This window comes from Numida meleagris, chromosome Z (assembly GCF_002078875.1).
Source record: "Numida meleagris isolate 19003 breed g44 Domestic line chromosome Z, NumMel1.0, whole genome shotgun sequence".
In the NCBI taxonomy this organism is placed as follows: Eukaryota; Metazoa; Chordata; class Aves; order Galliformes; family Numididae; genus Numida; species Numida meleagris.
The window spans coordinates 23,786,208-23,810,794 of record NC_034438.1 but is presented as its reverse complement, the minus strand read 5'-3'; the positions used below and the strand labels follow the sequence as shown (position 1 = coordinate 23,810,794).

General features: G+C 37.0%; 1 protein-coding gene and 1 long non-coding RNA gene across 4 annotated transcripts; one reads left to right on the top strand and one right to left on the bottom strand.

The window, feature by feature from the left end:
• On the top strand, nucleotides 20-21,943 carry AGGF1 (angiogenic factor with G-patch and FHA domains 1). 2 transcript variants are annotated; one of them, XM_021380255.1, is made up of 14 exons: nucleotides 20-215; nucleotides 704-797; nucleotides 1,250-1,455; nucleotides 2,105-2,251; nucleotides 2,855-3,043; nucleotides 6,706-6,775; nucleotides 13,174-13,285; nucleotides 15,077-15,128; nucleotides 17,419-17,520; nucleotides 17,861-18,026; nucleotides 18,280-18,362; nucleotides 18,581-18,708; nucleotides 20,072-20,171; nucleotides 20,818-21,943. In XM_021380255.1, exons 1-14 carry the CDS (start codon nucleotides 45-47, stop codon nucleotides 21,016-21,018), a joined length of 1,821 nt encoding a protein of 606 aa, XP_021235930.1. In that variant the 5' UTR covers nucleotides 20-44; the 3' UTR covers nucleotides 21,019-21,943. The 2 variants fall into 2 exon arrangements, with proteins under 2 accessions (XP_021235930.1, XP_021235929.1); XM_021380254.1 differs by lacking the exon at nucleotides 6,706-6,775 and adding an exon at nucleotides 11,269-11,623 and having other exon boundaries at nucleotides 21-215.
• LOC110389582 lies at nucleotides 16,980-24,304 on the bottom strand. Of its 2 annotated transcripts, XR_002433305.1 has the most exons (4): nucleotides 23,760-24,304; nucleotides 22,592-22,873; nucleotides 21,550-21,825; nucleotides 16,980-18,001 (listed from the first exon to the last, which is right to left on the bottom strand). It is a non-coding gene; the product is annotated as an uncharacterized LOC110389582 (long non-coding RNA). The 2 variants fall into 2 exon arrangements; XR_002433306.1 differs by lacking the exon at nucleotides 21,550-21,825 and having other exon boundaries at nucleotides 23,760-24,294.

The following is a 24,587-nucleotide window of genomic DNA, read 5'->3' as shown; positions in this document are numbered from 1 at the left end:
CGGGTGGCGGCGGCCGGCGGGCGGGCGCTGAGGAGCGGGCGGGCATGGCCTCCCCGCCCCGCGGCGAGGTGCGGGCCCTGCGGGACCAGGTGGCGGCCTTGGAGGCGGACCTGGGTGCCTGCCGCGGGCAGCTGGAGCGGGCGCTGCGCCGGCTGCGGCGCACAGAGCGCCTGTACCGCGAGGCGCGGGACGGCAGCGAAGCGCTGCGGCGGCAGGTAGGGCCCGGGGCTCTCCTCCGGAGTGTGGGCGGCGGGGTGGAAGAGGCCTCTGAGCCACAAAGGTGTTTCCCCAGTCTGAGGGGGAAATGGCGTTAGCGGGAAGAGAGGAGCTTGGTGAGGGAAAGGAGGAACGGAGCTGTCCCACCGGTGCTTATGGGAAAATAGAAAAGTTTGATCAGACTCACGCTCATTCAACACAGCGTGGAGTCTTTGCTTGACATTCGGCTTGCAGTTCAGTTCCTTAGAAGTAACCTCAGTTGAGTGTTCTCTTCTCCGAGTTTGCCTTTACTAGCATCCCTTTCTCTAGCAGAAGTGTTTTTCATGATGGCAGCCGTTTATGTAGGAAATTATCTCCTGCTAAACAAAGATTGACTGAAGTGGCTAGAAAGCAACTGTGTTTGACTGAGTTACAGGAAATAAAATGGGATGGGTGCTTTTTTCTGGCATGTATCTTTGTGTTCTGTAATATCCCATTTTTCTTTCAGGTTGAAAAGCTCTCTAAGGAAATCCAAAATAGGAAGGAGAAAGATACATCTAGCGTAGAAGTACAAACCGAGGACTATGTGTGGTCACAAGCAGGTAGAGAGGGTATTGGGTGCTGATCTAGAACACTGTTGTGAACTGGTATCTTGGGTTTTTGGTTTGCTTTTATTTGTTTTATATAAAACACATTTCAAGTCCCTGTCCTTAGCTGCGTTAAGCTCAGTAACATCAGCTTTCAGACTGTTTCCCATTTATTCATGCATTACTTCTTAGAGCAGGATTAAGTGTAACATGTACTGTATGTAGATTTTTGCCACGTTACTCTGATGCATAGTAATCTCCAGCATTATACAGGTATATGTTGTACCAATTCTTAAAATATATTAAAACAAGACACATGTTCAGTAAAAGTAGAATAACACATGCAGGCAGGACTTAATGGATTTTTGTTAGACTACTTCTGTGCTTAAATTTTCAGTTAGTTTGGAGCTGTTTTGTGTGAAATGTTGCTTTGCTGATTTGTGTATCTTCAACTTTTTTCCGTGCAGATTACTACTACTATGAAAATTATTATAATCACACTGATGCTCAGGACTATGCATCTGAGCTACCAGTGCAGCACAATCATGGGACTGAAGGCACTGAGCATGATTTTACAGAGGAATCACAGGTGGACACTAATATCCCTTTAAGGGTGAATAGCACTGAAGTTGCTGAAGGTGGAGAAGAGGAAAGTTTGATCCAGAATTCACAGGTTATAAAACTGTGTGGGGTTTTCTGAATTTTGAAGTCAGAAATCTGTTGGTATTTAATTTCATTTAATAGTTGTTCATTCATTGTTTAAGTTAGTTTGTGAAATTATCTCTTTTGTGATGATCTGGTAATAATGATAGCAGACTTTCTTGTGCTTTGAGTTCTTTGTGTATTCAGTGTAATATTAGTCCTAGATTTGCTTGAAAAAGTGTTGACATTCTAAAACAGATGTCCAGTATGGGTCAGAAGCACTAAAAGTCTGGCTTTTTTTTATCAGCAGAAAGCATTTAATATAGCCATGGTGAATTTCACTTGAGGTCCCCTTGTTTCCTCTTCCATAAGAGGAAGTAGGTAAAATAGAAGAAAGTTGGTAGGATTTTTTTCTTTTCGTTTTTTTTCCTGTTGCCCTGAACCACGTTTGAAAAGGAACAGGGAAAAAAATAAAAGATATGGGGTGAAAAGTTGGTCCTATTATAATCAATAGGAATTATAGCAGTAAATGACAGAATTTTATGTTCTTGTCTAGTAGTCCCTTAAGCAATCAAGTCAATAGAGGACTAATATTTTGTTTAAAGTAGCGCACTGTGAAGTGCAAAGAACCAAAGAGATTCTTTCAGAAGAAAATTCAGTTTCTTACTTTCTGGTCTTAGGAAGCAGAAAATACTTCAGTACCAGAAGGTTCTTTGGCAGAGAGCTTGAGAGCTGCTGCAGAAGCTGCTGTTTCACAGACTGGATTTATATATGATGAAAATACGGGGTTGTATTATGACCATAGCACTGGATTCTACTATAATTCGGTAAGTGTCGTTTTCAAAATGCTTGGCATTTTTTTGCTACTGCAAATGTTTTTGTAAAAGTTGGTATGAGCAGAGAGCTAAGATCCAAGCTGGCTTAAATCAGAGTTCCATAATGTTTATATTCTCCAGTATGTGTTTCATCGGAGAACTGTTCAGAGTTCTCTTCTTGTCCAGTGAGATGCATGTGTATGTACCTGGATATATAGATACAAGTATAAACAGTAACAAATTCCAGTGGAACCTACTCTTCTGAAAACAGGTTTTGTTTGTAGTGTACATGTAACTCATTTTAAAAACAAATGTGCCCGTAATAAACAAAACTAGTTGTTTGGTTTTAAGTTTTATTCTATAGTTATTTACATTTTATTTAAGTCTCAAGCTGCAACAGTAGCAGTGTTACCACATATGGATGTGGTCATGTTACCACATAACCAGCAAGGATCAAAGCACTCTAGTTCTTCAGTAGGTTTGAGTATTTCTTTAAATAAACAAAAAAAAAATCCAAAAACAAAAGGTGTGTGTGGTACTTTCTTAGTTGGTGTTCTCTTGTACACCGTATCTCTCAAAGAAATGATAATGCTATTCTTTATTTTTCTTATAAAGGAGAATCAACTATATTATGATCCAGCAACTGGAATTTATTACTACTGTGATGTGGAAAGCGGACGGTACCAGTTTCATTCGCGAGTGGATCTGCAGTCTTATCAGACTTCTGGTTCTCAGCATGCCAAGGACAAGAAAGGGAAAAAGAAGAGAAAAGAACCAGAGTGGACTGCTGCAAATGAGTATAAGGTAACTTCAGAACTGCTAGGGGAAAAAAAATGCAAAACCTTTATTATTTTGGTTTTTTTCGTTGTGAAACTTAGAGGTTGTGGAATTGGTGTTTAGAGGATGTACGCTTGTTTTCTGAAAGAGTCAGATGTCTTTGAACCACATAAGAAAAGTTGCTTAGATGTAGCTAGTGTTAAAATTTTCTCACTGAATTGTTAAGGATGAAACTTTAAACTTGGATTCCCTCACTTTTCAGTGTTACTTCATTAAAATATAACTGTGTAGATCTTTAAAGTTCAGTGTCAGTGAAGTTCTTTAGCAAACACTCTGAGATGAAGTTAGGCTGCTATGTGGACTGTTTCTGTATCAAATTCAGTGTACCCTCTCAGTGTCTTGATTTTTGGATTTTGTTCTTTTTTTAAATTCATGTGATGAATCCAAAAATTAAGGAAGGTTTTGAAAATGTAGAGACCCACCACTTTTTCTCTGTGACTGTACTCCAAAGCTGATTGCATTGACGTTTTCACTATATCCCTGCCATCATTTGAAACTGATGAAATGTCTGTGAAGTTCTGATTACTTTAATATGTTCTTCTATTGATATTTTTTATCAATACATTTTTGTTGTCCGTGGCATATAAACAAACTGTAATCTTAGTGAGTGCTGACTGTAATTAACTTGTATTTTAAGTTACAAAATGTAACTTCATTTCTATTCTCTTCTGATTGCTAAGGAAGTATATGAAATAGTACAGTTAGTAGGTATCTTGAAAAAATGTCTGTTGTCACATGCGTATTAAAACTCATGAAGCCTTTTCTTAATGAATGCTGTTATTGATTAATCAAATTTATATTTTGCTGTTCTACAGATTTGTTTTATTAGGATTTAATTGAATGTATTGTTATCTTTGGTTTGCAGGGCTTCCTTAGTTTGCATTTTTAAAGCCACTGCTTTAACCATTGCATAATCTCATTATAGAGATTCTAGCACAGCTGTTTTGTTGAAATCTGAAGGAATCACGTAGAATACAAGCATATACAAACATACCTAATCATTATGTAGCATCAGGACAGAGCTTAAAATTGTGTTTGCAGAGTTCAGGTAGTCAGAAAGATTTGAAAATGGAAACTTAAATTAAGAACTGTTGAAGGTATGTTAGATGGATAGTGGTAGTTGGTCAATTACAGAATTTGTATTTATATTGTGGCTAATGATAACTTCACGTAGGCCATTCCTCTTCAAAATCTTAGGATAGATACTTAGCAATGCTGAGTGTAATGATTGTTTAGATATGGGGAAATAATGCAGTTGAAGCTAGTTACTAGTTTTACTAGCATCTAAGTTCTGGACATGCTGTGAGCAAATACTGAAACTAAAACTCTCAAAAGGCATTGTTAATCCAGAACTTCATCATGTGTCTGGAGAACAAGTTGGAGAACTTGTAGGAATTAGCCTTCATCAAATAGTGCAATTAGTAAGTCCCTTAAATTTAGTTCTGTGGTGAGATTTTTCAACTGACCTCAATGTACAAATATATTAAAAGTTTTGTGACATACATAGCTCTAATGTAGAAAATAACATTGGCTACCTTGTGGGATCCCATCCCCATCTGCTTCTGTCACCCAACTGTATTGCAAATAGCTACTTGCCTTCAACTCACTTTGTTTAAGAAATCTTTTCTGTGAAGTTCGCACAGTCACAAGGTAGGAGGTAAACATCCACTCTTGCTGATGAGTTTTATTGATAAAGAACTGAGTACTTAGCTTTGTTTGTGAAGTAATTCATTTTAACCAAAAAGCTAACAGGAAAACTGTTTACATATGTTCTCTTGCACGTAGATTTGTGCATCTGTGAACAGTGAGTCAAAGGTTGTGTCATAGAAACTGTGGTGCTTCCTATTTTATTTTTGTTTTTTGTTTTTAATGAAATAATTCAATTTGACAATTACTCTGCTTTAACTTTGGAAAAAAACAAAAAGCTCCTTAGGGTCATTTCTAATGCCTCTGAACATTAACTAATTGCTTGGACATCTTAGTCTTTTTTTTTTTTCTTTCACAACCATTACAAATAGGAGAATAATTTTTTTTTTGCCTGGTTTGTGAAGGGCTATCAGTGATATATAAAGCAGTACCAGAGTCTAATTCTGGGAATGTTACAATATACCTGGACACTGTTCCCCAGTTAAGATTAGAATGCTTATAAGAAAATGCATGCGAGACTGAAGAAGACGGTGAGCCGTGGATAAAAAGCTTGAAGTACACAAGTACTTGTTAAGCTTGCTTGCTTTCTTTTGCAGTTAGGGGATTAAATGTAAACAACTATTGATAGATATTCGGTATTACTTATAAGCTATATACAAGCAGTAAGGAAGTTTAGTAGTTGTACATTTAATCACCGAAAATATTTGTATATATATAATATTGGTAGCTATACAGTTTTTACAAAAAAAAATTACACTATCCATTTAAAAAAGAGTTAATCTCTTTAAGTTAAAAATGAGTAACCATCAAGCAGATAATTTCCTGTTTCTGGTGACGGGAAGGAGTGGTTTTTTTCTTGGGTTTTTCTTTTTTTTTTTTAATAAGTTGCAATTTAGTTTGTAGCTACTGGGAGGTATTTGGTGTGCTCACTATCTTACATATGCTGCTTACTTAGAAATAATATATTAGGATGATTAGCACTACAGAAACAAAAATTATTCTCCAGAATTATTGCGGTGTTTGTGAAAAAGCAATATAAATCGGAGAATCTAAAGAATAAAATTACTTTAATAGTTAAATGAATGTTCTTGTGTTTTTAACAAGCCAAATTACCACACAGGAAAATATTAATGATCCTCTGTGAAAAATGAATGTACTTCCAATAGCAAAAAAGAAGGGGGGGAAAACTCGTATAGTTAGTGTCTTCTGAGAAGTGTTCCTAATTTATTAAGAACTTTATGTAGAGATTATTTTAAGTCAAACTTCTTTATTATGAATAGTTTTACTTCAAGTTGTGGACTGTAAGCTTGCTGCCCACATGATTGCTTCTAATAGACAATCAGGTGTTGTGTTTGACAGAATGTAGAATTTAGACTATCCACAGCTTGCTTAAGAGGGATTTGTGGAATACTTGGAATTTTAAGGCCTTAGTTCTTTTTTCTTTCTGTGGCGATAGGCTAAAAAAATTGATTGAGAATTACCGCAATTGCTTCCTGTAAGAAAATAATCTTTAAGTAAATTCTGAGAAGTTTAAAAAACATTTAAAAGAAAATGAACAACAAAAAACCTCACAGGGGAGCATGAAAGATACGATATGACCTCTGATCCACTATCTGGGTTCACATTTTCATACTAGATGGAGAATAGACTGCATGCAGTGGTCATCATGTAGTTTTATTTGCTGGATTAGGGTTTTGAGTGGCACATAGCAAAGCTTAGGTGCTGTTGATAGGCTCTGACCTATGACATTTTTTCCATACATAATTTTTTCAGTTTATTCTTGACTACCGTCTGGATTTTATTTTAGTGTGGTGCTCAAAATTAACTTCCACTGTATTCTTTACTATTAAGGATCTGTCCTAATTACTTCTGTACAAGAGACAAGGCTTTGATAGTAGTATTTCCCATATAACTCTTGAAACAGTGATTTTTACTTTTATCACATGTAGTTTACTTTTTGCTGATATTCATCCCATCTTTAGGTACGTCAGTTGACAGAAACCATGGCTAGTCTGAAGATTTCTTCTTTTGGATTGGCAGCTTCTGGTAAAGGTAGAGTTGAGACACCAAACACATTAGTCTGTGGATGTTTACCTTTAACCTTGATTTATATATTAAGAGGAAAAAGTATCTGCTAGTTGATGTTTAGATGCCTATTTCCAAAAAGAAACTACTAAATTTTTTTCCATTAATTTGATCAACACCACTTTATCTAAAAAGTTAAAAAAGGAAAATTGGAACACTGTATAAGTAAAACATCTGAAGAAAACTTTGATGGCATTCTGAATATTTGGGGAAACACCTGTTTGGTATCACTATTTTAACATGAGATGTCTTGACTAATTGCACTACCTATTCTTTAGGTAAGCAAATTTGTGCTTTCAGTGTTTCAGAGCTTCCAACTGATGTGTAAGGTGACTTCATAATACAGGAAGAGCTTTACTCCCTTTATGGTTTTCTGTTGGATTTTTGTATTGGAACTTCCAGTATTGTGTAGAGTGGAAGATGGTAACTGGAGTACTTGTGAAATGGTGTTAGCAAGTGAAAGCTTAGTCATGTGAGTGAGAGTTATTGGGAAATGTTTCTTAGAGCTACACTATTTATACGCAAAATAATTTAAGTTCTAATTTGAAGGCATCCCCAAGATTTGCATGAGCATTTATGTAGCTCAGGTGTAATACGGAAAAATGGAAGTTTCTTGGAAAGAGCAAATTGTCTGTCACACAAAAAAGTATAGTTAAATGTTGTAAACGTTTTGAATACGTAATTAAAAACACATGATTATTCATGTATGTAAGAAGACACTTTTGGAGGTCTTTGACTGTGTATTTTGTGGCCTGTTCTTTAGAAAGCAAAACCATCAGTTCCTTCCACAGGATACATGAAAACAATTTGCTGATCCTGAACTACTTCACTTGTGTTTTTGTCTGTCTTTGTCAGGAATGCAGAAATAAGAACCAATTCAACCTGTAGTTAAGAGATAGTAGTATATTGTGGGTTAGCTTCATCCCACCTCTCAGCTTGACTCATAGGCTGTAAGAGGAAAAGGCAGAGATCATGTAGTGATACAGTTTTTCAAAGCTGAATGGTATAGAGGCAGTCTCTGTCCAACTTGTGATCAGTCTAGTGACTGTTTAGATATTAGGCAAAGCAAAAAAATATAAAAAAAAGAATGTCTAGGTTCAGGATGCAACCACTACTATTAATAATATTCATGTACTTGCATCCTTGTTATGTATCACAAGTTTATGAAGATGAGTTAAACATCTTGTTATTGAGAAATGAAGTACATTGCTGGTATTTAAGTCATTCAGTGTGAAACTTGCTGAATATTCTGTTTACTGTTGATTCTACTTGCTTCTTTAAAAGCAGTGGTTATAAGGAGGCAAGTTATTAGCTGTCCACACTGTTGCATGTTCATGTATGCTACACCTGTTCTGTGTTATTACTAGTGGTCATATATAACAAAAGGATTTCTTCTGTAAGAGACGCTGCCAAATACTTTCAGTAGTCCCAGGCTTAATGTTTAGACACGATTGAAGCATGAATTTTGAATCATTAAAGGGCTCAAAATTCACAGTCTTTGGGAGTGCAGTTTGAAGATCCTCAAGATTGTACAAGGATTTCTAAAAATATTTATAGCTAGAATATTTCAGGAACTCAACTGAAAGTTTAAGATTAGTAACTTAAGACACGTTGACTATGCTTGATAATAGCTTTGTTTTTTAAATGCCTTTCATTATCTTGCAGGACAGTCTTCTCTGTAGGTTTTCCAGGGAAATGGGTTTGACTAACAGGCCTGTAGTTCTTGGGGTACAAGGTCTGTCACTGTCATTAAATCCTGGATTCAATGCTTCCACCTTTTCCTCATTGTCACTTGTTAGGTAACCATTCACTTCAAGAATCAGTTCAGTGTTTTTCTTTGATGTCCTCTTGCTGTTGATGTACTTGGAAAAAACCTTTTTTTGTTGTTGTCTGATACCACAATGGCCAGTGTTAACTCAAGTTGAGCTTTTGCTTTTGTTGTCTTTTTTCCCTGCACATGTGAAGTACAGCTCTGTATTCTTCCTGTGAAGTCAGATCTTGCTTGCAGAGATCATGCACTTTAGGTTTTTTTTACCTTGATTCCAGAAGCAGCTCACTGTTCATCCAGGCCTGTCTTCTGCCCCACTTGCTTGATTTGTGGCACAGTGGGATGGCCTGCTCCTGGGCTTTTAAAAGGTGGTTCTTGACAAGTGACTAGCCCCTGTGGATACCCAAACCCTCTAGAATGGATTCTCTGGAGACACTGCTGACTAGCTCCCTGAGAAACTTAGTCTGCTCTTTCAAAGTCCAGGGTGTCAATTCTGACCTTTTTTTCTCCTGTTAATAAAGAACTATTTCATGATTGGCTGTGGCCAAGACAGCTGCCTAGTGTCACTTGTCCCACAAGGCATTCCCTGTTCTCAAACAACAGGTCTAGGAGGGCACCTTTCCTAGTTGGCTTACTCAGTACTAGTAACAGGAAGTTATCTTCAGCATGCTTTAGGGATTTCCCAGAGTTGCTTGTTGTGGCAGTATGATATTCCCATTTTATGTCTGAGAAGTTGAAATCTCCCATAAGAACAAGGGCAACAAGTTCCACGGTTTTCTTAATTGCCTATAAAATAGCTCATCTATGCCATTGTCCTGGGTGGACAGTTGACAGTGGCCACCCACGATATTTACTTTCCTATCCATACTCATATTCCTCATCCAGAGGCTTCTCTACTGTACCATCCCTAAGGGCAAGGGCTGTCCTGTCTAATCTCTCCCTTAGCTACAGTGTGACACTACCACCTCACCTGCTGTGTCTATCCCTTCTGAGCAGCCAATAGCCCTCCATCACAGCACTCCAGTCATGGGACTCATTAAGTCTCATTAATACCAGCGATACCATGGCTTTGGGAAAGGACCAAAGTTTCCAGTTCATCCCATTTAGTTCCTCATACAGCATGCGTTGGGATACAAGCTTTACAGGTGTTTCTTTCTGAACTCCCTGGAGCAGCGTTGATGCTACCATTAGGCTTGTCACCCTCAGATGGTGCTGTACCATTGCTTGGCTTAACCTCAGTGCACGTAGTATTATCCCCTTCCCCTGTCAATACTAGTTTAAAGTCTTCTCAGTCAATCTCACCTCATTAGGGGATGTTACAGACAGTGAAACAAGCCTGTGATATGGATGAACTGTGCGACACTTACTTTTGGCCAGATTACTGTATCAGTGAAAATAAACAACATGGACAGTGGCTTTGTAATCCTATTCCTTGCTAGCTATAGTGCTTATGGGTTTCAGGTAGGAGGGCAAATGCAAACCGGCATTCTTTCAGGTAAAACATGAGGTCATTTACTATTTGTTGTCTTAATGAATGTGTTTCAAAAGCATGCTTTAAAATCCTAAGCAATAGCTTGACGGCTGGGCTGAGATGAATTCTTGTATTTGTCTTATAACTGTGTCACTGATAAGTTTTTGTAAAATTAGTCAATTCCACATTTTGTCTTGGTAAAGTGCTTTAATTTCCATGGTATTAACATACACGTTAATTCATGTATCTTGAAATGTAAATACTCTATGCAAAAACTTCCTGAAAAAGTCAACTTTTTTTCTTACTTTACCTGCATTGCAAATTTCGGTATACTTCAGGGCAATTGAATGCTTTAATTCTGAATCTAAAAAGGCAAATAATTCCACAACAAAATCTGATGTAATTTCTCCCTTCTCCTGTTTGTGTTCACTTACTTTTTTTTTTTTAAAGATGATCATCCAGGTTACCAAACTTAGAATTACATTTTCAAGGTACTCTAGCAAAATTGATGTAAAACTTTGTAGTTTCTTTTCAATTCAAAAATGTTGGTCTTTTTTTCTGCCCATGAAATTAAGTGATGGTGGAAAAATCTGTAATAATCTATCTGCCAGAGATCTGTGGAGATATTTGTTGCAGTCAAAAATGGATTCTTAGTAGAACCTGCTCTACGTAACACAAATCACACTTAGAAGATCTTCACAGTTTTTTGTTTAAGTTGCAATTTTGAAAGGAGCAAGAGCCAATCATTAGGCAAAAAAGGGTGGGCATTCCAGATATGTGGGACCATTCTGGGGGGAAAAAAAGCAAGAAGAGAAAAAACAGGAGGAAAATACATTGAAGATTAAAGAAGCTTAAAACAAGTTGCAAGAATTGTGTTATAGAGGGACAGAAGAGTCATAAAAGCAAAACTGGAAATTAGTCAATGGTATTTATAAGTCTGAAAGTAAGAACAAGAATTGTAACTTTTTTTTTGTAAGAAAAGTGGAAAGAGTTAAGTGGAGATTGGAAAAGGAATGTAGTCACACTTATCAAGTAGAAGATGGTCTTAGCTATATCTACTGGGACATGAAATGTGCAAAACCTTCTTGAAATGTAAGCATTTCTTAATAATTTTTAAAAAATTGCTAATGAAGAATTTAATTCCAGGCTGATAGTGGACTTAGACTCGATCTGTAAAGAATACAACTTTCCTCAAGTGTGATTTCTATAACTCTTCTCCAGGATATGGACACAGAAGAGCAGAAATCATCTAACAGTTTGAATTGCTTTTCCACTACTGAGCAAGTTAGTTCTGCTGAAGAAGAAGAGTCTCCTAATGCAAGAAAGAAGACAAAAATGGACACAAAAATACGAAACAGTCTAGCAGCCAAAGAATCAACTTCTACAGACAGTATGAATTCTCATTCACACAAATGTACACCAGATACTGCAGCATATACAGATGACAGTAGAACAGTAGACACAGAAAGTGAGCCAGAAGAAGGTGAAATTACAGATTCTGAACGTGAACCTTATAGCAGTGCAGATGAAGTAACAAGTGAAGAAGCCAATGATTCAGAAGATTCAGAAAATGAAGGTGAATTATTGTGCCTTTGTTGTATGATATTACTGTATTTTTCCAAGTTCCCATTAAGAAAAAAATACAAATCAGTTTGGATAATAATAAATAAAAGCATCTGACTTGAGATACTTCGAGGTAAAAAGCATTATATATTACCAGTATTTCTTTATTTTCATTTGCAATGTAGATGGAACTAATTAGTGGTGTATTTGTAAAAGCTGTTAGAGCTGTAACTGCCTGGGCTTATGTGAAAACCTCAGCAGGAGAATAAACTTGTTTACATTAGGATAGTGACAAGAGAAAAGAAAGTCTATTGCTAAAATTAAAGATTCTAGTGCAGACCTCGCAGTAATTCTGTGAAATAGTTTTTCAATTAATGTATGGTATTTCATAGAATCATCTAGGTTAGAAAAGTTCAACCATCAGCTTGACCTACCAAGTCCCGTCACTAAATCATGTATTTCTAATGGTGTTCATAAACAATTACATATAATTCAATGAAAGATGAAATCTATTGTGGTGAAAAGGAGTACTCAGTAGTATTTGAAATCTTTTGTGTATATTCTAGTGGCAACGTGTAAGAAATAGGTATAGAGAGAAAAACATGTATGTTTTTTCTGCACCAAATAGTGTTAGGATCTTAAGACCTTAACAACTGAGTGGTGTCTTCTAAAGATGAGAGTGAGAAAATGTGGAAAGATTGATACTAACAACTGGTACATGCAAAGGATATTGCAAGTCATAAGTCTATACTGCAGTCTGGGCCCTGCTCAGAGTTTTAACTGTCAAGTTTGTTTCTTCTGCTTTTATTCCTTCACTTACTCACTACTCCAATTCTGAGTGATTAGTGCCATTCTGAATGCTGATGTTAGCAGGCATGCTTTCTCGTACTAATTTTCTAAAAATCTACTGCAGTGCCAAAACACTCAAAAATGAAGATGGTATCTCTTCTCATAACTTTTTATCTACTGTCTTCCATTCTTGCCAATGTGTTCCCACCTGAGACCATTGGAAACTGTTGCTGCCAATATACTTCCAAGAACGGAATTCATACACCTGTTGGAATATTAATTGACAGACAATGAGGAAAAGAGAATATGCATCTGTAGGCTCATGTGTTGCCTCTACTTACGCTTAAAGATAGTAAGAGTATAATCAATAAAAATGCATTTGACAGAAATTATCTAATACAAAGTTTTATTTGCATGAGATTTGTGATGTGACCTTTTCTCGAGGAGTATTTGGTCAGTCACTCTAGTTTTGACTAATGGGTGATACTAATAAATTCTGTGCATTTATTTATATTTTATGGCTGTACGTAAGCAGTTATAGACATGTAAAGAAGGGGAATTATTTTTGGACTGATAGTTTAGTGTGGAGGCACAAAAGTTTAAAACAATAGTCTAATCAAAGTTTTCTCTCAGATGTACTTATACGCTTATTTTTCTGAAAGTTACATAGGATTGTGCCAGAAAACTGCAGAGTATGTATCAGTTACTATCAGAAAACTATGGACTACAGGAGTAAAATTGTTGGTAGTAACTTTTTTTTTCTTACAATTGTAGAAGAAGAAAAGATTTGGCCTCCTTGTATCAGAGTCATTGTAATAAGATCACCAGTTCTACAGACCGGATCACTTTATATTATCACAGCTGTGAAACCTGCTACAATTGGAAGGTAAAACTAAGTGGAATTTGTTACCTATATCTGAAGCTGTACTGGCTTTCAGAACAACATAAGGCACTGAGGATTGCTTGTCCCCGTTGTTCCTGCTTGTCCTCTAGCCTGCAGCAGTTGTGAGGTTTACGGACTTAAGGTTAGCCCACAGTAAGAAACTTCAGCCATGTCACATAATGTTGTATTTGCTATGTGTCATGTAGTTATCTGTAGATCTATCTGTGTCCGTGATGGGGACAGTAGACCCCCCGGTGCGAAAAAGAGGGGGATGGGGGGATTTCAACGGGCCAGTTCAGCCCAGTTCTGTGACTAATGGTACAGGGGGTGTCCCATGGACCAACACCCCAGGAAAAAGGGGAAAGGGTAGGGAGCTGGGAGATGGACCTAAAAACAAAACAGCGGCAACAATCTGAGGAGGAAAGTTAATTTAATAAATAGGATATTGGAATGCAAGATAACACAATAGAATACAATATAATTGGAATTGAGGATAATAAATAAAATGTGAGAGAGAGTGTCCAGAGCTAAAGGCAAGATGGCGAGGGAGCACGCACTGCCAAGATGGGCAGCAAAAAAAGAGACAGTCCTGTGACTCCCGAGCAGTTGTATCTTTCCCTCTGAACAGAAAACAGGAACGCAGAGTCCTCTGGGGTGTGCAGTTCTTCTTTCCTGAGAACCAAGTACCCGGAAAATTGGCAGTCCGTGGAAGTGGAGCATTAACTCTTTAACTCCCAGCGCTTTACATGATGTTATGATGTGGAATACTGATAACAAAAATCGTAAAACCATGACACCGTGATAACAGCATATGTATTCTATGTAGTTCAGCAGTCATGGTAACTTGGTATTTTGACTAATTCCTAATGGCAACGTAGCTAGAAGTTAAGGTAGTAGTAAGTATGCGTTATTTCTGTGCCACTAAGATAACTCCTTCAATAATACAGCCACAAGGAAGCATAACTTGGGCTTCTCATGTGAATCCCAATAGGGTTTGATTCACCACTTTGAAATAATAAGCTGTATTGTTTGCTAACCTCCATGCATTCTTTAAGTTCTGATATTTAAAACAAAATCAGGTTTCATCATAGTGATGATGAATTTAATGATGAATTAATGCTTTCTTCAGTGTCTACTGAAATCTTTGCCCATTTTCAACTGCTTTTATCGGATGCTGATACGTATTTTGATTTGCACTTATATCTGGAGTTTTCTAGACACATTTATGTGAAATTCAACCGTTGAAAATTCTTTGGTTTCCATATAGTTCCTTTAGTAGCTGTATTGTTTCTTCATTCCCTAGTTTAAGAACTAACAGGTAAATCCATTCATCATCCCTCTCAGTATCTTTGAATGAAAAATCTGTATTTTTAATAATTTGTAATAACTTATATCTGTTGCTTTTATAACTTGTCTAATGCTATGAAGAAGTCAACTTCAGACTAGAACACTGATGCCAAGATTCACTGCACAACTTGAAGATGCAGTGTTCAGACTAGTATTTCCAGGCCTTGAATGAAATGAAAAGTTTACATAGTAAGGTCAAGTTTATAGATAAAAAATTAAATATGTAGCTTTATCATATATTACTGTGTAGTTTATAGAAGGCTGAAAGCAAATGAAGTAAGGCCATACATTGTGTATATTATAAGATGGTACTTCTGTGTGTGTAAAGCTTGCAGATAGTGCAGAAGAAAAGCATAATATTAAGGTTCAGTTGAAATTTACCCTTTTAAGCCATTATTTGAGCTATTGCTATTTTGTCACAATCTATGTCTTGACTTCATTTTTCAGAGAAAAAGATGTAGGCCACACGCTTCAAATTCCGGAAGTTGGAGTCAGTAAGGTAACTCCAGTTTCTCTCTGCTAAAATGTAGATCTACATCTGGATAAAGCTTTGTTTCTTAGCTTTACATTTTGCCAAATCTTGAGGATTCTTCTTTGTGTTTGTTTTTTTTTTTAAAAGTGTGATTTTAGTCACTTCTTTAGCAACAAAGTTGGGAAAAAAGAAAGCATACAGTATTTTACTGTATGGAAATATAGTGTAAACAGCAGTCTGATTTCATATTCTAGAAAAGCAAAGGTTTGCTGTTGTTTTTCGTGTTTTTCTTTTAATTTAGTTGGAGTTTTAGTAATGCACAGTTCAATATGTAGTAAATAATTATACTTTGAATCCTGAATATATTAGTTATTGAACTTGAGGAAAATGGGTGGTTGTGTTAGGTATTGATTGTATTGTAAAACATTGGTGTCAGCTAAGTTAGAGCTAGGTGTAGAAAACTCCAATCCTTATAGCTGACATTAGAAAAACTGGCTGTGTTTTATTTTTAAGGCAGCTGTATGAATGTAAGTGATGTACAGAGCGTTTGAAAATATAACAATATTTTTAAATGACATTGTCATGGAATGTTATTTGTACTTAAGAAGGATTAAAAATAAATTATTTGTTCAAGTTTTTTAACTACTGCAACACAGACCATAAATATAGCTCTCTTAATTTAATGTAAGTTTATAGAAATATCTAAACAAAAAAGTTTATAAAAAGACTGCAAATGCAGTATCTTAAATAAGGTTTACTGTGTCTGTTCCAGCTGATGGTTCTGATTAATAAGCCATGTAACATTTTTATACTGAAAATTTTTTAGAGAAGATCTTTTCCTGCTATTAATGACATTTTCTGGCTTGTATTTGAAACTGGATTATAAAACAGCCAAAGAGTTTTTATATTTTCTCTGTTGCTTCTTAGCATAGCTAACAATATTTACCAGTTTTTCATAGATACCGAAGTTGCTTTGAAATACTTTTCATTAAAATAACAGTGTGTGGAAGTTTATTCACTTTGCAAATGAAGAGGCACACACATGAAGATAAATGATATCTCTAGAAACCAGAAGTTACTACCGGTTTATCTACTTAACTACTACATCACTTCTCATAGTTGATAGCTGTGGACCACTTTGGCATTAACTTTTCATAAATGTAAAGTGAGATTTAAATAAATAACTCCCTGCAGAATTAGCATGTTCAGAAGTACTTTGGGTTCATACTGCTCAGTAAAACAGAGGTAGAACTAAAAATATTTAACAGATTATCTGGTGGATCTTTCTGCTATTACAGGGGTATTCCTCTTGTAAACCGAGTAGCATAAATTTCCAAAATACAGTTTTTAACTTACTGAATACAGCAGCTGCTCTAGCAAGTAGCACCTGCTCTTAAATAAGAAGGGATTTGGTTGTAAGTTAGGACTTTCTTCACAGGTTGATTTGTGTTTTTTCACTACTATAGCAAAAGAGAGCTTTGTTTGTCAAATTTGAAAATCACTTGTGGAGATTCCCTGTTTTTATTGTGAGTCTTACTAGATTGCAAAAGATATTTTAGTTTGCATAGTGGCCATTTGTGAAGGTAATGTATTTATTTGTAAATTGGTTCCTATGTTTCAGGAAGCCTGTGAGTTTTGTTTTCTCTGTTCTGTCTGGACACGGGACCCATATCCATATAGAATTGCAGTAGATTTTTTTAAAATTGGTTTGTTAGACTTTGATAGTCCACTTATCAAATTACCTAAAATGAACAGGAAATAATGGATAGTGATTCTACCCTGAGCATTAAGATGCAAGTGAAAGTGAATTATGTGAAATTTACACAATTGTGGCACTTACAGCTATTTCAGACATGAAAGTAACCTGAACCTGTAAACTGAGATCAGATTTTTTTTTTAATTGCGTTTTTCCAAATGTCTTCTTGATGCCTTCCAGAAAGAGCAAAGTTGAGAGTGCTATAACATACCTTACAAGGAAAAAATTTCATTTATTCATAGGAACAGCTAAAAATTGTTTATTGCTGTGTCTTTCAATCCTTTAAGTAAAGCATACTTTCTGAAACAGGAAGTACGTGCTTTTTCAGTACTGAGACAGTTTGTGGTCAAAACAGACTATTAATAGAACGTGTTAGCTTGTGATGTTGCAACCCATTCATTTACATTTCAAAATGCTTAGAATGTTTTGTTAACTTTGAGTACCAAAGCCACTCAGCGAAGAGGCTCCCATATACATTCTGAAATCTTACTTTAAAATAGCATTTAAACTGTGAAGTATTTGCTTAATGAGAACATTTCACTTAAGTCTTCTATTTATCAGTTCCATGCAGAAGTATATTTTGACCATGATTTGCAAAATTATGTTCTTGTGGATCAAGGCAGTCAGAATGGAACAGTTGTTAATGGAAATCAGATTTTACAGGTGAGTATTTGCTGTTACAACACTGTATACATTGCAGAAAACTGTAATCATGCGGTTATTTAAAAAAAAATGTAATGGCAAATTGCTAATAACATTGTTGTTCCTTGATTTCCTTCATATTTTAGGGCCACTTTTAATATTTTGTGTTTGTGTTAAGAACTAGAAAAAATCTACTATGGTTACAGTTCCTAGAGTGAAATACCCACTGTATTTTAAATATTTGCCTGCATTTGTTACTTCAGACTTTTTCAGTAAATTACAAGCAGTATTCATGTAATAGCATTGGTGCCCTGCATGACTAGCTAATAACCATGGCTGCCAAAACTTCCTTTTGCTGTAGCCTAAAATGAAATGTGATCCGTACATCTTGGAGCATGGCGATGAAGTGAAGATTGGTGAAACTGTGCTTTCTTTTCATATACATCCTGGCAGTGATACTTGTGATGGATGTGAACCAGGTCAAGTCAGAGCACATCTTCGCCTGGATAAGAAAAAAGAATCTTCTGGTTAGTCATGTTATCATTAGATATAGTCTTTTATTATTATTTATTATTACTATTACTCCTTATCTTATAAATAAAAAATTAGATAGTTTTGGTATGACTTCCTTCTCAATTGAGAATAGCTCTGCAATACATGATAATGTATTTTCTTTTTGGCATGTGTCTGTGTAATAATCTTAAAATAAAATTTTGTCTTATATTGGAAAAGAATGTTACATTATTAATCATAAATTACATCCTGTGCTCTTCCTTTTAGTTTGCCCAGCACTTAGCAAAGAAGAGAGAGAGTTAGTCAGAAGAAAAGCATTAAAACAAATACGGGTAAAATATGGCTTACAGGTGAGTTAACAGAAAATTAAATGTTTGAGGTCTACATCTACTCTGTGACTCCTACTTTAAGCCATAAATTTCAGTGAATAAAGAAAGCTTTCAGAGTCTGATGGTTTACCTCAAGCATGTCATTTATACAGTAAATCATTATTTACAAACTTCTGAAGACAGAGCAGTGAGATCATCAGAAATAAACAATCTAAATACTCTTTAATCTGTTTGTAAAGAACACAGAGTATGAAGACAACAAAGCAGTGAAGAATCCAAAGTACAAAGACAGAGCAGGAAAACGCAGAGAGACCATTGGAAGTGAAGGAACTTTCCAGAGAGGAGATACTCCAGCCTCTGTACATGTGTAAGTTTGAGTGTTAAAACAAACAAACAAACTCTGAGTCCTCTGATGAATTGTACAAAACTACACTAAATATCAATTACTTGTTAGGATACAGTTAGCTTATGAATTACCTGTATACAGTGTGTCAGGAGAACTAGAAATTAGTTACTCTCACTTCCCAGTTCATATGCTATTAACTCCTTGCTTTCCTGTACAGAATTCAGCTTGGCTGTTACGATGGTTAAATCGCTTTCTTACCAACTCAAAAGATATGGAACTCAGCAATTGCACTGCTGACACCTCTGACACCTTGAATAGCCTCATTTTTTTGTCCAGTCCCAGCATTAGCACATATGCATGTTTTTCACCTGCGTAATTTCTTTCAACTGTCAATATCCAGCCTTTCATAGCATATGCATGTATATAGCTCTTAAATGACACTTATTTTAATCCTCCTTTTTAATTATTCCTTTGCTTCTCTAGTTGCTGTTTTGTTTTAAAGAAACATGATCTTGTAGGTACTTGTAAGTTAGTAAAAGGAAATGTGAGATGATGAAATGTATGTTAGAATGATTTGGTGGGGAAGTAGTGATCCTGCCTTCTCATTAGTGCAGTTGATTCCCACCCACCTATGCTGTATCTTGTAGGTCCTGAAGTCAGCAGTCTAAAAAGTGTTTTAAGAAAGTTGGCATTGACCAGAATCTTGGGATAGCTTTGGGAACCAAATATATTTATGAGAAAAGAAGCACAGAATCATGGAGGTTGGAGAAGACCTTCGAGATTATCAAGTCCAACCCTCAGCCAGCCATACCAAGTCCCCTAACTAAACAAAGTCCATTAGTGCCCTGTCTGCACATCTCTTAAATACCTCCAAGGATGAGGTCTCCACCACTTAGCTGGGCAGCCTGTTACAGAACTGAACCATCAGCTCTGAAGAAATTCTTAATTTCCAATCTAAACTTCCTGTAGTGCAACTTGCATTCTATCACTTGTCACCTGAGAAAAAAGAGCAACATCCTCTGCAGTTTTTCAGATAGTTGTGGAGATCAATTGAGGTCTCCTTCTGGCATTCAGACTGAACAACCCCAATTTCCTCAGATTCTCCTCTAAGTTTTGTTTTCAAGTCCTTTAATAGCTTTGTTGCTCTTTTCTGCACACTCTTGAGCACTGAATATCCTTGTACAGAGGAATGCAAAACTGAGTGGAATGTTCAAGAACTTGCAAAAGGTGGCAGTAGGGCTTTCTGGGTAGCTCTTGATGGAAGAGTAGTGGGGTCCTGGTTTCTAGAGCTGCATATGCATGAACATTTCGGTCCTTCAGTATTTGAGTAGAGAGCATATACTTTAACTCTTGCTTATCAGTCATCTTTAAAATTTCTTTACAGTGAAATCAGCGACAGCAACAAAGGACACAAAATGTTGGAGAAAATGGGATGGAAAAAAGGAGAAGGCCTGGGCAAGGATGGTGGTGGTATGAAGGACCCAGTAAGTGTCTCTAATTTTTGCTTAGAGTACAAAGAGACTAGAAATGCATTTGCAGTGCAAAATGTCTAGTTATAAGCCATGATTCACTTTAAACATTTCAAAATCCTAGGTGGGAGGGAATAATCTTAGTAGGATTAATCTCAGATCAATTTTACTTTTTATCATTGAAGTATTCTGAAATTCTTCAGTGGTTTTATCACCTCAGTGGAAAATGGCAGTAATATTCATGGTTGTTAGGAAACTGAACGAGGGATGAGAGATACTAGATTAATCATCTTGAGTTTGATTGCAAAGTCTGTAGGAAAATTGAAGTCGATGTAAGTGATCTGAATTCAAGACTGGTATATGGTAGGATTATTTCTAAAAGTTACGTAGCACAAAACTCAAACTAGGCAGTGAACCAATGAGAGGAAAAACTGGCTGAAGTCACAAATATCTAGATTGTAGATTCTGATTTAACACCTTAATGATACTTTAGATGATCTAGGTAAATTACAATATTTTAGATGTTAATGTGTGCTCTATGTAAATCAGAACTTTAACAGAATTTCATGGAGGAGACGAAAAGACTAGTATTATGAACTATGACTTTAAGTATTTAGAATACTTTACAAACAGTTAAAACAATCCTTAATGTATTTGATAGATCCACCTTCAGTTACACAAGATGCATGCAGGCTTGGGTACAAGTAGACCAACCTCGATTGAAGATATTCAGATCATCCCCAGCAAGAATAAGAAGAACTGGGATAAAGCAAGAGAAAGGTTCGCTGAAAACTTTCAAGAACCTAAACCACAAAAAGATACACCTAAGAGTACACCTTGGGTTAGGGGGACTGTAGAGTGAAGTATCTGGTTCCACATCAGGGTGGGTAATACCTGATGGGCGTGTAAATAGTTGGGAGAGAATTTATTTTTATTCTTTTCTTTTGCTAAAGCAGAGTTTTGGTGATATGTAAAATACAGTTGTGGAAAAAAAATATGCAAGATTAACTCAAGTATGTTAATTGGTTTTCTGTAGTCTTCATGCTTTTATAAAAACACATTTTTAATAAATGAATGAAACATAGGGGATATTCAACCTTAAGTACTTGAAGATGAATCTCATCATGAGCAGGAAGTTTCTTCAATTCTGTTTTTACCAAAAATGTTCATGGAAAGTCAAAACATCTGTTAAATTTAACGATGCTTTTAACTTTTGAACAGTGTTTTCAAAGGAAGCTGAAACAAACACTCCTTCACCTCAGTAAGCGCAATGAACAGAAGGTTGTATTGCCTTTTCCTCTCTTGTATGTTTATTCATGACTGTCTTGAACTGCTCAGCAAGAGGTACATCACTCTTAAATTCATGCAGTCTACTAGTCAAGTCTCAGCTTACCTTCAGTGGAAAAAAAATGTTTTTTAATGATCCATTGGTACTGTTTAGAAATAAATACTGTATTCCATGAAATAAACAACAAACATTGGTGAAGAAAACAATGTTCAGAGGACAGCTTGTAGCAAAAATTTTCTTCTGTGAAGAATTTGCTTGAAACTTGCTTAGTAAATCTGCATCATGCCTTTTAAAACAGGAGGTATGTTTAGAAAACTGCTGTCCTATGTGTATTATTAACTTCTTGTTCTGATGCATCCATTGCTGGCAATGGAGTTTCTGCTAGAAAAGAAAGCAACAACAACCAACATATCTTTGATGGGAAAGGATTGCCAAACTGAAGCTAACAGCTTGGTATTTATTCACTGTTCCTAAACATAATAAATTATTATAAATTTTAGCAGTGTGCTTCTTGATCCTCTCTTGTGCATATGCAGGATATGAGTGCTCTTCTAAAATGAGAAAAACTAATCTGTTTTTAGTCGTGTTACAGTTCTGATACTTGTACAAGTTAAGAGGAACTTGTAGATGGATCATCCAGCTGGATCATGCAGGCAACTGTCAAGCACCATTGAGTAAAACCAGGACAGTTTGCTAGCTACTTATGTTACTGTATCTTCAGATTCTAATAAGACAACATATTCATTCTGTGTTATTTAAATCATTAAAGCACACTTTTTTATAACAACTTGATAGCTGTGTACAGTTAGTGATACAGCTACAAGCACTCTGAAAGCCTGTAGCAGTACTGCTTCATTAAAGTCAGTTCACCACTTGCTTTTGTAAGTAGCTATTGTTTCACAATTTTAGCTACAGCTATGAATTACTGGCTTAGTTTGCCATTACATTAATAACTTCACACTTTCAGAAGACATCTATTTCTAGCTGAGAAAAGAATGGTTCTGCATTAAGCACCACTCATAATTTTTAGTTTACTGAGTATCTTAAAAAAAAAAAAAAGTTGATCTCTATGGTTTTTATGTATATCAAAGTAAAAATTTAAATTTGAAAACAACACATTTTTTGGGTACTTCAGTATGAACCTTACCTTTCCCTCCCCCCAGTTATTCAAGTCACAACTCTGGAAAAGTCAATCACTGTTTTATTGTTGCTATGCAAAATACAACGTTAAAAGATTTGAGTTTGCATTCTGTAAAGTTTTTGAAGTAGGAGTTATTCCTTCAGAGAGAGGCACAGCCTCCCAGTCAAGCACTTCATAGGTATCTGCTTTTGGTAGTGCAGCTTCCTTTTTCAACAAATAATATAAAAGGCTGAAGCTTAGTCTCAGTTTAGTGCTGGCATAGAAAATCCCATTATCTCTTTGTGCCGCCTGGGAAAACAGGAAAAACAGTTTCATTAACACACAGTGTTGCTCAAAAAGTGGGAAATAAGACTAATCCTCATCAAGCAGTTCTCTAGCTTTATTGAATAGAAAAACACGCATTGAGCGAAGTAAGGCTCTTATCCCTACTTCAGTCACCTCTTAGTAAGTTTAAGTAAAAATGAGTAGGGTAGAAGCCTTTTGTGGCATGCAAGCCTTATGTGCAAATGCAGTATCGCTTTCCCTCATGTCAGGAGGGAAACATGAGTTGCCATTGCACTGCTGTACTTTTGGAGGCCATAACCAGTAAGATACAGCATCAAGTTAAACTGTCTTACCTTCTCAGTCCTCCAAACATCCTGTTAGCTTTTCCAACTTACACTACAATCATCACACAGACAAAACTTCTTTTCTGCACAGCCAGAGTCAAAAGTTTTAGTAGTTTGCTGTGTATATATAAAATAATATTGCCAGTGTGCATAATCTTAAAACCATTAATAACAGTAAAAGCTTTATATAAACTAATTTATATAGACCTAACAGGGAATTTTGCGAAGTGCCTACTTTCCAAACATACTTTGTAATCTAAATCAGACTAGAGCGATACGTTCTTATCTTCAGTGCTGAACACCTCAGCAGTCAAGTAAAAACACCGAGCACGTTCGTCGCTGAATGAAAGCCACCACCGGATTAAACCCGCAGGGGCTCTGAACTGTGTAAGTGAGGGAGGTCTGGGCCTGGTGGGCCGCGGTCGCTCCCGCACTGGGCTGTGTCCCTCCCGCCGCAGCCCCCGGCCCCGGGCCAGTTCCCCTCGCGGCCCCGGGCCAGTTCCCCTCGCGGCCCCGGCCCCGAGGAGCCGCGCTGCCGGCCGCGCCCCGCCGCAGGCCGCCCTTACCTCCCCGCCTGGCCGCAGCCATCTTGTCTGTCCGCGCCGCCTGCCCCGCGCGGCGGAGGCCGAAGCAGGAGCGCGGGCCGCGGGTAGGACCCGGGCTGTTTGAAGGCTTCTGAGGCGGTGGGCTACGGAGCCTAACCGTGGGGCCTCTGAAGCAGCGGCTGCTAGAAGAGGAAGAGGAAGGAGGAGGAGCCGAAGACAAAGAGCCGCGGTTTAACCCTGGGCGTGCAGGGCGGGGTGGACTGCAGCCTGAGGGAGCAGGGCGCTGCTGTGGCAGGAGGAGTGAAGCGCCGAGGGCCGCTAAAGGAAACAGGACCCACAGATGCTGTTTAAAAATATGCACCTAAAAGAGTTTTTGAGTATTTGGGATCAAAAATTATCCTGAAAAGAATGGGCGGAGTCCCAGGAATGAATCTGAGACAAACCGACAGGCAGCAGCCAGTGCAGCCGAGCGGGGGGCAGGCATGGGGGCTGCCTCGGCCTGCTCAGGGATCAGCAGCATCTCTACCAAAAAAATAAAATCAAACGGCTGATTAAATAAAGCTTTGGTACTTACTGCCATCACACTGGTCACTGGGTTTTTCAGCTTTCCATCTTTTTTGTTCGGTGTGTAATACAACAGGACAGAATTAGGCTCTAAGATATCTAGTGATTAAATGAGGCTTGCTTTCTATCAACATTATAGCAACAGTTCCTTAACTCCAGGCCACACCTGCAGTCCTATGTCCTGTACAAGAAAGCCATGGACATACTGAAAACAGCCTAGTGGAGGGGTGAGGAAGGGACTGCAGCATCTCTTCTGTGAGGAAAGGCTGAGAGAACTGGGACTGT